This window comes from Ascaphus truei, chromosome 6 (assembly GCF_040206685.1).
Source record: "Ascaphus truei isolate aAscTru1 chromosome 6, aAscTru1.hap1, whole genome shotgun sequence".
NCBI classification, from domain to species: domain Eukaryota; kingdom Metazoa; phylum Chordata; class Amphibia; order Anura; family Ascaphidae; genus Ascaphus; species Ascaphus truei.
The window spans coordinates 32,425,601-32,439,536 of record NC_134488.1 but is presented as its reverse complement, the minus strand read 5'-3'; the positions used below and the strand labels follow the sequence as shown (position 1 = coordinate 32,439,536).

General features: G+C 49.4%; 1 protein-coding gene across 7 annotated transcripts in view; it reads left to right on the top strand.

The window, feature by feature from the left end:
• Nucleotides 1–13,936, top strand: part of LOC142496847 (transcription elongation factor A protein 3-like) — a 36,942-nt gene that overhangs the window by 2,714 nt on the left and 20,292 nt on the right. The window contains exons 4-14 of one of the 7 annotated variants that reach the window (XM_075603869.1): nucleotides 1–60; nucleotides 218–262; nucleotides 666–719; nucleotides 3,979–4,047; nucleotides 4,648–4,701; nucleotides 5,943–6,011; nucleotides 6,123–6,176; nucleotides 7,372–7,440; nucleotides 7,789–7,842; nucleotides 12,623–12,691; nucleotides 12,796–12,849. The exon at nucleotides 1–60 is cut by the window's left edge and continues 4 nt beyond it. In XM_075603869.1, the coding sequence (XP_075459984.1) occupies nucleotides 1–60; nucleotides 218–262; nucleotides 666–719; nucleotides 3,979–4,047; nucleotides 4,648–4,701; nucleotides 5,943–6,011; nucleotides 6,123–6,176; nucleotides 7,372–7,440; nucleotides 7,789–7,842; nucleotides 12,623–12,691; nucleotides 12,796–12,849 (651 nt within the window). The remainder of the gene's footprint in view (nucleotides 61–217; nucleotides 263–665; nucleotides 720–3,978; nucleotides 4,048–4,647; nucleotides 4,702–5,942; nucleotides 6,012–6,122; nucleotides 6,177–7,371; nucleotides 7,441–7,788; nucleotides 7,843–12,622; nucleotides 12,692–12,795; nucleotides 12,850–13,936) is intronic. The other 6 variants (XM_075603872.1, XM_075603870.1, XM_075603874.1 and 3 more) reach the window with 6 other exon arrangements.

The window sequence follows — 13,936 nt, the reverse complement described above, 5'->3', positions numbered from 1 at the left end:
AGACAAAGCAGAGGGGGCCGCCGTGGGGTCATCGCACCCGGCACAGCAAGTCACAGACAGGTGACGTGACCGCCCACGTGCATGTGTACAAGGTCGCACATGGGACCAGAGGCAGAGCCACTCCCGAGGCTCTAACCGCTGGGAAACGGGGACACTGTAATCCTGTCCGCCTCCTCTTTCTCTCGTTACTAACTTTCTCCCCTTCCTTCTCTCACAGGGCCCCCTCTTCTACCCATAAGAAGCTGCATTTGGAAAAGGCCAGGTAGCACCTCTTCAAATCAACCTCCACCACCCTGCGAGACCCCCTCTACCACCCTGCGCCGCCCACCCAGTGCCCCCCTACCACCATGCGACCCCCTACCACCCAGTGCCCCCCAGCCTGCACCCCCCCATCATCCAGCGCCTTCACCCTGTGCAAGCCACCACCCCACCACCCTACATCTTCCTACCACGCTGCGCCGCCCCACCACCCTGCATACCCTCCTGGCCACCCAGCGCCCCACACCCTGCACCGCCCACCACCCAGTGCCCTCACCCTGCACACCATCGTCCACCCTGCACCCCCATACAACCCTGCGCTGGTGCAGTGTCAGTGCAGTAATAGTGCAATGTGAGAGCAGTGCTGGTGCAGAGTGAGTGCAGTTCCATGTCTCTCTCTCTTACAGGAGATACTCCACTGACGTCAAGTCCTCCAACACCACTGCAACGAGACCAGCAAGGTGAGAAATGTGTGTGGGTAACTGGGGGGGGGTATATTCCACCCCATTCCTCAATTAACAACCCCTTCGCACACATAATATCCCCCTCCCCCCCACCCCTACTCACTGGTGTGCAGCCCCCTTTTCTCCCGGCCAAGGGGCCACTCTCGGGGTAGGTGGTGGTACCAGGCAGTCAGTCAGACAGGTGTGTCTCAGGGATACTATTTTACTCCACCACGAGTCCACCGGGGAGACTGCAAAGAGAACCAAACAAGGATATCGGGCGCCAGGGATTCTTTATATAACAAAATTAATGTTGCCCCCTTTTGGGGACTATTAATTAGTGTAAGGGGTTAATAGCCTGAATGGGTTAACCGAGTGGGATCACTCTGGTATTGCCCCTCCCCACCATGTGATGTCTTGTGACCAGTGATGTCACCATAGTGAGATAGAAGGGTATATATACCTCCACCCTATGTTCCTTGGCGTTCTGGCAGGGGGCCTCACCGTGAGTCCTGTAACTATGTGTAAGTGTATAGATATGTATTTTAAGTGTCCTATAAATGTGCCCTATAACGTTAGCCGCCTATAGTAATGGCCCACGATTGTTCTCATTCGGTAAGAGGAGTGAGCATGTGCTCAGCAGGGAGTTCTCAGAGTAGTAGCTCCGGAGCATAACCGGATCGGCCCCATCGGAAGGTCCTAGGTAAACCCCCCATCCAATATGCATGGTCGAGGTGTGCAGTACACAGAGTGACGGCATACTGATCCCACAAAGCAGGGTGTATTCCCAACACGGTCCCACCTGAGATGGGGCATTAATGACGCTATGCAGGAGATTGCGAATTTAACCAATACTAAGGGGAACAAGCCTAAGTACCTCCCCAGTGTAGCAGTGAGAGCTCCCAGGGGGAGACGCTCGGAGAAGCCATATTATTTGCCACCAGTTAATATGTCTAACATGAAATAAGTCCTTGTATTTCGAGCCCTATAAACGGATGTTGAATAAAGCTCTTATCTGTACTATAAAAGTTCCCGGCGCCCGTCCTTATTCTATCTGCTTATCCACACCCAGCCTGCACCGACCCGGCACCCGGAGTAGGTCTGAGAGACTGATCACATCCATGTATATATCCAACTCTATGTCAACTCCTTTACAGCCGGGCAAAGAGGGTTACATGTATAACATTTATTAAACAGTCTTTAGATGAAGTAGTTGGTTCTTCAACTCCGGCAATGTCAACAGCATTATCTTGTCCCTCCGTTGCTCTCCGGGCCTCAACATAGACGAGGCACGTATCTTGTTCTCCGAGGGACAGGGGACAATAAGCGTATGGACAGTGGGACTGCACGTTAGGTGTCGGGCATACCTCTACGGCATTCCCAGGTTGTCCCCAAACTCCTCCAGCAGGACGTTCATTAGGAGTGGTGCTGACCTCGGTAACATGAGTTCCTTTGCCCTTCTCACTGTAACCGGCCCGGTTGGTCATCCTCCAACTTGTAATTGCTGCAGATTCTACTAACGGGAACATTAAGGTGGTTTTATCTCTTGGGTTTTTTTTCTCCTTGGTGGGAAGCAGCGGGTGTCTGGAGCTGAACCACATTAATTTGATCCAGGGACCCCATGCTTCCCGAAATACTTACATCTAAAGGTGATGCCGGTAGCAGCTCCGGCTGGGCCCAGGAAATGTCTGCCGGCCAATAGGAAGCAGCAACATCATCTCTTGCGGCTTCCTATGAGCCCTGGCGTGGGACCTTTAAACAGAAGTGAGATGCCTTCAGATATAAGCGTAACCTTCCTTCCCCGGCTCCTAAGGAGTTCATATCAAGTGTCTATTTGCATGGCTGGGCTGGGTCTTTGTTCCCTTGTCAGGGTGCTAGATCCGTGCAGGTAGGGGGCGTTGAAGATGCAATGACTGGCGCCAGGAACTTTATTCATACAAACAAGAGCTTTAGTTACCGCCGTCGATAAGCGCTCAGTCACAACATACACTTCGCACAATGTACAGTCTTTGGTCACTGTTTGTACTGTTTCTTGCCTCGTCCCTAGCTTCCCCAATCTCGGCCCACTAGGGAGGTGCTGAGGCTTTAACCACCATGAGTTACCTAACTGATCCATTTCCTTTATAGTGCCGGTGGCACTCTGTACCATGGGGGCCCCTTCTGGGCCTTGTGCTACCTCCTCTCGAGTTCTCCTCAGTATCCCAGTCTCGGGTACTGAATGCCACCTCGTAGCCTTCTGGGTTAGAGTTGGCTAAGGTCCCTCTGGTTGGGATGATCCTGCTATGCCACGAGGTCACGGTTTGGGGAGTCCCGACTAGGCATCGGCTTCCTCCATATACAATAGGAGATTACGGACGAGCCATTTCTACGGGCACTATCTAGGGGCACTGTCCCTAACGTTAAAACAAGAAAGGGGATAGGATCATCTATACACTAACCTATATACACTATACACAGTGAGGCCCCTCCACAGTGAACTCCCCCAGGGACCTAACCTCCAGAACAGTGGTTTTCAACCTTTTTTCTCTCAGGGGGGAACTGCTAACCAGAGTGCTGAGTTGATGAGGCGCCCCCACAACAGGACAGGGTCACAGAAAACACAGGACAAAGGAGAAAGACAGACGGTCACAAAAAACAGAGACAGACAGATAGTCATGATAGACTGGTAGCGAGTCAAAAGGGACAGGGAGTTACAGAAAAACACACACACACGAACAGGAGAGAAGAAATACACACAGAACACACACAGAACACACACACACACACACACACACACACACACACACACACACACACACACAGCCTCACCTCTCTCCTGCCCATGCTACTTCCTCCTCTGCTTGGCCACACCCCACAGGCTCCTGACACCTCCTCCTGATTGGCTGCATTACACAGCCCAGGTGAGCCCACACAGCCAACCCTCTACGGCCATACTAATCCCAAGGGGTTACATAAGTATATCGGGGAGCAGGGGTCCCCAGAGCTGAAACTAATGGGGTCACCATAGCAACGCGGTGTCAAATGACGCAGCGGATCACGTGACCCCCACAGCATCATTTGATGCTGTAGGAAGGTGGGGGGAGGGGCGCGAACACAGAGGCAGGGGGGCACAGTGCCAAAAGATTGCGCACCCCTGCCATACTCCATACCCTTAGTAGCCCAGTGAGTGGGGACTGCAGGTGTTACTGACCCTATTAATTTATAGGAATTCTGTGCGTGAGACGCTGTCTTATCCCATCAAAAGGAGGTGTCAATGACATTGTAATTTCTCTTCCAGTAAAAGTCCTGAAACGTCTCCCCGACCCCAGAGCCACCAAATTGCCCCTAAAGACCCCAAACTGAAAAGGTAACATAGTGCTGGTGTAGTGTTAGCTGAGTGCTAATGCAAACAGTGCAGTGCTGGTGTAGTGTTAGCTGAGTGCTAGTGTAGACAGTGCAGTGCTGGTGTAGTGTTAGCTGAGTGCTAGTGTAGACAGTGCAGTGCTGGTGTAGTGTTAGCTGAGTGCTAGTGTAGATAGTGCAGTGCTGGTGTAGTGTTAGCTGAGTGCTAGTGTAGACAGTGCAGTGCTGGTGTAGTGTTAGCTGAGTGCTAGTGTAGACAGTGCAGTGCTGGTGTAGTGTTAGCTGAGTGCTAGTGTAGACAGTGCAGTGCTGGTGTAGTGTTAGCTGAGTGCTAGTGTAGACAGTGCAGTGCTGGTGTAGTGTTAGCTGAGTGCTAATGCAGACAGTGCAGTGCTGGTGTAGTGTTAGCTGAGTGCTAATGTATACAGTGCAGTGCTGGTGTAGTGTTAGCTGAGTGCTAATGCAGACAGTGCAGTGCTGGTGTAGTGTTAGCTGAGTGCTAATGCAGACAGTGCAGTGCTGGTGTAGTGTTAGCTGAGTGCTAATGCAGACAGTGCAGTGCTGGTGCAGAGTGAGTGCAGTTCCGTGTCTCTCTCTCTTGCAGGAGTCACTCCACTGACGTTAAGTCCTCCTCCACCACTGCAAAGAAACCAGAAAGGTGAGAAATGTGTGGGGGTAACTGGGGGTATATTTCACCCCATCCTTCAATTAATAACCACCCAACTGGTCCAGCCCCCCTTGCACTTCCTACATCTTTCAACGGATAGTAATTCATCTCCCTCCCTGACCCCTTTCTCTCGGACAAGGGGCCACTCTCGGGGTAGGTGGTGGTTCCAGGCAGCCAGTCAGACAGGTGTACCTCAGGGATACTATTTTACTCCACCACGGGTTCTGCGGGATAGGGGACCGGTGACCGCAAAGAGAACCAAGCCAGGATATCGGGCGCCAGGGATTCTTTATATAAAAATGTTATAACATTTATTCAACAGTCTTTAGATGAAGTAGTTAGTTCTTCAACACCAGCAACGTCAACAGCATTATATTCACCCTCCGGGCTTCAAACTAGATGAGTCACTTATCTTGCTCTCTGAGGGACTGGGGATAATAAGCGTATGGACAGTGGAACGTTAGGAGAGCGGGTATACCCGAGTCTATGACATTCCCAGGTTGCCCAGACTCCTCCAGCAGAACGTTCATTAGGACTGTGGTGTTGGCCTCGGTAACATGAGTTTCTTTCCCCTTCTCACTGTAACCGGCCCTCACCGGGTCATCCTCCAACATTAACTAATAACTTGAATAACTTAAGACTTCTTGAAGATCTTTCTCAGTTCAGGAGGGCTCAGTACTTATACGATGGGGCAAATAACTCTTCTCATCCTATACATACCGCGTCCTACCAAAAGAGAACATGCTTAACCTCTACAGTCCCCTTGAGACGTACCAGGTATGTCGTAGGCGCTTGCCCGTTTTCCCGATGGAGCGGCCTGCCCGATCAGAACAGGAGTCCTCTGCACTTAAGTTTCTGGCTTTTGGGGTTTGGTGGGGTCATGACTCGTAAGTCCCAGAGGTCCGGTGGTGCCGCCGGATCCCTGTCACTGTAAAGGGTAAGGATGTAACTTTTAATCTAATATCTTCATAGACATTTACCCCATGTAGCCCACGGAGGGAGCTACTCTACTCCTTACGTGTCACATTTTCCCCAGGGAGGATAGTTTTTGGATATAATGTATCACCCATGATTGCTATCGCAGGTATTAACCCTTGTGGTCATCTATAACCTGTGATCAATATCATACGCCTTACCCTTAGTAGCCCAGTGAGTGGGGGCTGCAGGTGTTACTGACCCTTTGAACTGCCTGACACGGGCAAGTGTCACTGATTTTGTCATTTTTCTTCCAGTAATAGTCCTGAAACGTCTCCCCGACCCCAGAGTCACCAAACTGCCCCTAAAGACCCCAAACTGAAAAGGTAACACAGCGCTAGTGCAAAGAGTGCAGGGGATGCAATAAATGCAGTGTCGGTGCAGTGTGCAGTGTGCAGTGTGTGCAGTGTGTGCAGTGCCGTGTCTCTCTCTTGCAGGAGTAATTCCACCAATGTTAAGTTGCCCTCCCCCACCGCAAAGAGACCAGAACGGTAAGAAATATGTGGGGGTAACTGGGGGTATATTTCATCCCATCCCTCAATTAATACCCCCGGGTCAACCTCCAACTTGTCATTGTTGCAGACTTTTCTAACCGGAGCATTAAAGTGTTTTTTCCCCCTTAGCCCGCGGGCAGGGTCAGCGCCTAACGCTCACGCTCGGCAGTGAGCCCTGGCAGCCGCAATGAGAGCAGCTTTAGCAGGGGCTCGCACATTTTCTTTCGTTTAAGCGTTCACGGGAGCGCACGGCCGGTCACGTGAGCGGTTCGCCCAATGATGGCTAACCAGCTCCGTGACATCACTGGCCCGCCCCCGGACAGCGCGCGAACTAAGGCCAGGGAAAGCACCTGCTTTCCCTTAGCCTCAGCGCGCCCCCGCACGGCTGAAGTCCCTATGGACTCAGCCTTAGGTTTGTAGTAGGAAGTCTCCGGAGGCTGAACCGTGTTCATATCTGCTTCTCGAGATACTTACATGCCGGTAGCAGCTCTGGCTGAGCCCACAAAATGTCTGTTTAAATGTCCCACGACTCGCGGGCCAATAGGAAGTTGTGACGTCATCCTTCACAGCTTCCTATTGGTCCACACACGGGACCTTTAAACAGAAGTGAGATACCTTCAGATGTAAGAATCTCGGGGAACAGGGGGTCCCGGGACCTGAAATGAATGCGGTTTAGCTCCTGAGCCCCCCTGATTCCCACCTGGGGGGCAGGGGGGCATGTTTGCAGGCAAAGCTGCTTTAACTAATAACTGGAATAACTGAAGAACCCCTGAAGATCTCTCCCAGCTCAGGGGGGCTGAGTACTGATATGATGGGGCGATAACTCCTCCCGTCCTTTCTATACCATGTCCTGCCAAAGAGGGCACACTTAACAGTGTTACTTTGAATCCATGATTACCATCGTAGATGTTGACCCCTTGTGATCCGCAGAGGGGAGCTACACTGGTCTTTACTTACAACATTTTCACAAGGGGGGAATAACTCGGTATATAATTTGTGACCCATGATTGGTATCACAGACATTGTTGTAATTTATAACCCATGATCAATACCATACGCCCTGCCCTTGGTAGCCCAGTGAGTGGGGGCTGCAGGTGTTATTGACCCTATTAATTTATAGGAATCCTGTGTGTGAGACGCTCTCTTATCGTATTAGTGGGAAGTGTCACTGACTTTGTCATTTCTCTTGCAGTAAAAGTACTGAAACGTCTCCCCGACCCGAAAGCCACCAAATTGCCCCGAGAGACCCCAAACTGAAAAGGTAACATAGTGCTGGTGTAGTGTTAGCTGAGTGCTAATGCAGACAGTGCAGTGCTGGTGTAGTGTTAGCTGAGTGCTAATGCAGACAGTGCAGTGCTGGTGTAGTGTTAGCTGAGTGCTAATGCAGACAGTGCAGTGCTGGTGTAGTGTTAGCTGAGTGCTAATGCAGACAGTGCAGTGCTGGTGTAGTGTTAGCTGAGTGCTAATGCAGACAGTGCAGTGCTGGTGTAGTGTAAGCTGAGTGCTAATGCAGACAGTGCAGTGCTGGTGTAGTGTTAGCTGAGTGCTAATGCAGACAGTGCAGTGCTGGTGCAGAGTGAGTGCAGTTCCGCGTCTCTCTCTCTTGCAGGAGTCACTCCACTGACGTTAAGTCCTCCTCCACCACCGCAAAGAAACCAGAAAGGTGAGAAATGTGTGGGGGTAACTGGGGGTATATTCCACCCCATTCCACAACTAATAACCACCCAACTGGTCCAGCCCCCCTTGCACTTCCTACATCTTTCAATGGATATTAATCTCCCTCTCCCCCCCGTCTCACTGGTATGTAGCTCTCTTTTTCTCCCGGCCAAAAGACTACTCTCCTGTATGTGGTGGTTCCAGGCAACCAGTTAGGCAGATGTATCTCATGGATACACGGCCACGGGTCCTGCGGGATAGGGGACCGGTGACTGCAAAGAGAACCAAACAAGGATATCGGGCGCCAGGGATTCTTTGTATAAAAAACGTATAACATTTATTAAAACGGTATTAAGATGCAACGGTGAGTTCTCCAACACCGGCAACGTCGACACCACTGTCTTTTCCCCTCTGTTACTCTCCGGGCCTCCACCTAGATAAGGCACGTATCTTGTTCTCCGAGGGACAGGGGACAATAAGTGTATGGACAGTTGGACTGCACGTTAGGTGTCGGGCATACCTCTACGGCATTCCCAGGTTGTCCCCAGACTCCTCCAGCAGGACGTTCATTAGGAGTGGTGCTGACCTCGGTAACATGAGTTCTGTCCCCTTATCACTGTAACCGGCCCGCACCGGGTCATCCTCCAGCTTGTAATTGCTGCAGAATTGACTAACATTAACTAATAACTTGAATAACTCAAGAACTCTTGAAGATCTTCCCCAGTTCAGGAGGGCTCAGTACTTGTATGATGGGGCAGATAACTTCTCCCATCTGTTACATACCACGTCCTACCAAAAGAGATCATGCTTAACCTCTACAGTGGCCGCAGCCTCAACCAAGAGCCAGAATGCCAGTGATCACCTGAATAGGGTGTGTGCTCCCCGCCCAGGGTACTGCAGCTGTACGCGTGCTAACGGGGTGACAGGCTCAGTACTATTATTCATACACACAGAGATTGCCTTAATGTAAGTCACTGGGTACGGGGTTAATGCTCACTAGACGTATATGATGGAATGATCGTCATATACAGGTAAATGGAGATATAATTGGACTGGTGAGGACAGAGCTGCTGTCTGTACAAGGCTCAGTCCTGTAATATATACCGTCCAAAATCAGCGAACCAACCGCTTAATAAAGCTGCAATGGGGATGGCAGCCGATAGCAGGGGGAGCCCGGCAGCAAGTATTGGAAGTATCTTTGCGCAGGCATGTGGAAGAGGGTTAACGCCAGTTGCCATAGAGATGAGGAAACAACTGGTTTCCATGGGCACCACGGAGCTTAATCAGCGGGGACTGCCTGACAGCAGAGAGTAGGAGACACACATCACTTTGATGGATCACATAAATTAAATATGGATATGCAGAAGTGATACATCGTGATTAAAGAGACAGTGAAGATAATATTAGTAAGTTGATATAATAAATACAATAGACACATAGCCTAGTAGGATCAATCAGGTCTGGCTACGTGGTGACACCATGGTACGTGAAATATCACATGGGCTTCCTGTAGGGGTAAATAGAAGAATCTAGGAGAGGAGGGCGACAGTGGCTGCTGAGGCATAGACAGTGGGGCAGATTTTAATCAATAAAGGGTGTAAACGTAAACCCCACATTGAGGCCATTAGGGCTGTGGCTCTTAAAACTACAGTTCAAGCGGTGTTTTCCAGTATGAGCATCAATACAATCTGCACACTGACAAGTGATTAACTAAGTTGCCGATCGATCGGCGAAGATTCGGCTCGGGGTTCACTAAACGCACCTTGGGTCCTCTTCTGATGCACTGACAGCCAAAAGTTCTGTGAGGAAGATCATGTGACCAGGCAGGCTAGAGAGAGAGAAGGGCTCAAAAAGGTGATGCTGCTTCAGAAGGGGAAGGGGATGTGACTTTGTAAATGGTTGCTTTAGGAACAAAAATGCTTGTTACATTAAAATACATTAAAAAATTTCTTTAAATTTGTTTTATTTTTTTAAATGCTACAAATATTTTCTCATAGTACAGAACTGCTTTATTAAAAAAAAAAAAACCACGTAGGATATTGCTTGAACTGCAGCTTTAACTTTAAAAATCCATTCTGCATCCATGCAGAATAGCTTTTTGTCAGTGTCTCCCCCTCTGGCTGGGCTTTTAAGGTGACATATGCCCAAAAGAGGCAACTTGCACCCCCCATCATGTTTCTGATTAAAGTGTCTGGTATCTGTTTAACCGAATTCACATACTCCAAAATACGCCGACGTAGCGGTCTTGTAGTCTTGGCAACGTCTTTTTTGCCGCAAGTACAGGTAATTAAGTAGAGGACATTGACAGAGCGGAAATTGATGAATGTATCGACTGTAAATTGTCGACTGTTGTCATGATTAGGTTTTTGTGGGGGTGACAACTTTGCAGCCTTGGTATTTATACATTCCCTTGACTGGGGGAGGTAAGCCAAGTGGTTGTCCGCATCGCTGACGGTGACTTTGGATTAGATGGTCACGTAAGTTTTTGGACCGTCTACTCGTAATTGCTGGGGTAGGGCCTAGGACTTCTTTGGGGTCACTGTCAGCGAGTAGAAGATACCAGTGTTTGGAGAAAATCCGTTTTATTGCCCACCACCTCTTGTTATAGGTCCCGATGCATCGAATAGTCTTGTTAGTGGTTTTTTTGGGAGTGTTATATGACAGTAGTGAGTCCCCATCACTGCCCAGTGCTCGGCTTTACCCACGGGCTAGAAAACGGTCCCGCAAATCTTTACATTGAGTTTGAAGCTCCCGTAATGTTGATCAATTCCTCCGTAAGTGTAGATATTGGCCAGTGGGAATCCCCGCCAGCAGACTCGGAGGAGGAGGCTGTTAGTAGCCGTACATTTCCTGCATTCCCTGGTTTGGAGGTTTCAATCTGGATCAATATATGTATAGAGATCGAGAAAGGTAATCGATGTCTGGCTTATTTCCATTGTCAATTTTATATTGAGCTGGTTAATTATTCAGACATGTTGCAAACTCGGGTAGTAGTGCAGGTTCATAATATTAGAATGTCATCTATGTACCTGATCCCCCAGCTCAGTGTGGTCAGTGTACATAGATAAGTCAGTATTGCCTACATGAATGTACTCCCACCAGCCTACGTAGAGGTTGGCATAGGTGGCTGCGCACGCCGTACCCATCGCTGTACCCTGGATCTGGTGGGACTACTGACCATCAAAGATAAAATAATTATGTGTCAGTACATAGTGTATAAGGTCGATGACAAAGGTAGTATGCTTCCCAAATCTGAAGTCCCTGGTTGATAGAAAGTGTGCACATATTGTGTCTGAAGCTAGTGTATAACGACTCTACGTCCTCTTCTGCCGCACTGACAGCCATTTAGTGAACCCCCCAAGCCGAATCTTTGCTGATCGATCACAAGAGAACGGATCGATCGGCAACTTAGCTAATTACTTATTATTGTGTGGATTGTATTGATGCGCATATTAAAGGGGGAAAAAATAAGAAAATAATTAAAAAAAGCAACGCCAGCATGGACTGCGGCTTTCAGATCCGTGAAAGGACCCGTGATGTGTGCGCCAGTATCTTCAATTTGCTCTAACAGGGAGATGAGAGCTACAGCTTCCCCACTGCCTCTCACACTCTGTAACAAGCCTGAGAATAGACTCTGTGTTTTACTGTTATTGCTACCATTGTGTTTACCTTTACCTAAGATGTATGCACAATACTTGCTGCCGGGCTCCCCCTGCTATCGGCTGCCATCCCCATTGCAGCTTTATTAAGCGGTTGGTTCGCTGATTTTGGACGGTATATATTACAGGACTGAGCCTTGTACAGACAGCAGCTCTGTCCTCACCAGTCCAATTATATCTCCATTTACCTGTGTATGACGATCATTCCATCATATACGTCTAGTGAGCATTAACCCCGTACCCAGTGACTTACATTAAGGCAATCTCTGTGTATATGAATAATAGTACTGAGCCTGTCACCCCGTTAGCACGCGTACAGCTGCAGTACCCTGGGCGGGGAGCACACACCCTATTCAGGTGATCACTGGCATTCTGGCTCTTGGTTGATTTTGAGCCTCAGTGGTCTGTGCTTCCTCCCCCTTCTCTCCCCCTCCTCCCTTACAAACCAATTACTGTTTAATTACTGTTCAAACTCTAATTACAGGGATACGTGTTTTCATTGATTCATTAGACGCTATGTTTTACACAGGCGGTGTGCAACACGCATACACCTCCTATGTATTCTCCTTTGTTTTTATTTTCACCTAACTGTTCCCAGTCTTGCACCCACCTTATATCACTAAGACTATCCCTCTTACATTAGTCACTTTGGTGCAGTGCTCCAGGTGATCATCAATTTCTTTTGCTTTGTTCAATTGCTTTCTGAGCCCCCTCTTCTGCTGATCCTTCTGTTCTGTACCCACCATGGGCCAGGCTTTCTCACTAGGGGCATTGATGTCTCACGCGGGCAGGGTGAGGCCAATAACGTGTTTTCTAAAGCACGGGGTGTGCAAACTGGGGGGGGGGGGGCGTTCCCCAAGGCATTTAAATTAAATGCCGGGGGGCGTGCGAGGCCTCTGCAACTTCATTTACCGTGACTCAGTCGGCTTCGGCGACGCGTCGTCATGACAACGAGGCATCAAATTGTGCCAAACTCAATCTAACTCTTAATATCTAAATGTAATAAACGCCAGGATTTGGAGGGATTATGAAAGACGACTAGAGATTAATATGGGGCTACATGTGTTACTGAACCTTTGAACGGCCCGACAGTGGGAGGTGTCACTGATTTTGTCATTTCTCTTCCAGTAAAAGTCCTGAAACGTCTCCCCGAACTCAGAGTCACCAAACTGCCCCTAAAGACCCCAAACTGAAAAGGTAACACAGCGCCAGTGCAAAGAGTGCAGGGGATGCAATAAATGCAGTGTCGGTGCAGTGTGCAGTGTGTGCAGTGTGTGCAGTGCCGTGTCTCTCTCTTGCAGGAGTCATTCCACCAATGTTAAGTTGTCCTCCCCCACTGCAAAGAGACCAGAACGGTGAGAAATGTGTCGGTAACTGGGGGTATATTTCATCCCATCCCTCAATTAATACCCTCCCTATAGACCCTACACTCCCTGCATCTCTTAATGGATACCAATTCATCCCCCTCTCCCTGGCGTGTAGTCTTCTTTTCTCTCGGACAAGGGGCCTCTCTTGGGGTAGGTGGTGGTACCAGGCAGCCAGTCAGACAGGTGTACCTCAGGGATACTATTTTACTCCACCACGGGTCCTGCGGGATAGGGGACCAGTGACCGCAAAGAGAACCAAACCAGGATATCGGGCGCCAGCGATTCTTTATATAAAAACGTATAACATTTATGAAACAATCTGTAGATGAATCAGCGAGTTCTTCAACTCCGGCAACGTCAACAGCATTATCTTGTCCCTCCGTTGCTCTCCGGGCCTCAACCTAGACGAGGCACGTATCTTGTTCTCCGAGGGACAGGGGACAATAAGCGTATGGACAGTGGGACTGCACGTTAGGTGTCGGGCATACCTCTACGGCATTCCCACTTTGTCCCCAAACTCCTCCAGCAGGACGTTCATTAGGAGTGGTGCTGACCTCGGTAACATGAGTTCCTTTCCCCTTCTCACTGTAACCGGCCGGCACCGGGTCATCCTCCAGCTTGTAATTGCTGCAGATTCTACTAACGGGATAATTTACTAATAACTTTACTAACTCAAGAACTCTCGAAGATCTCTCCAAACACAGGGGGGGAGGAGAGCTTATCTGATGGGGCGATAACTCGTCTGATCATTTACACACCAGGTCCTACCAAAGAGGGCACGCTTAACCTCGACAATGTGCTTATGAGGTACTGTATCAGGTACTTCAAAGGTTGTTTTACTATGGAGAGGCCCGGTCGAAACAGAAGTGGGACCCTCTCGGGCATCCGGGGCTTGGTGGGGTCATGCGATTGCTCCAGGAGGGCTTGAGATGGCCTCTTATCCCATCAGAGGGGGGCACCACTGACCCTTTTAACAGGAATCCTGTATGTGAGATGCAGTTAGCGCAGTAGTGTGAGAGAGCAGTAGTGAGTGAGTGCAGTTAGCGCAGTAGTGTGAGAGTGCAGTAGTGAGTGA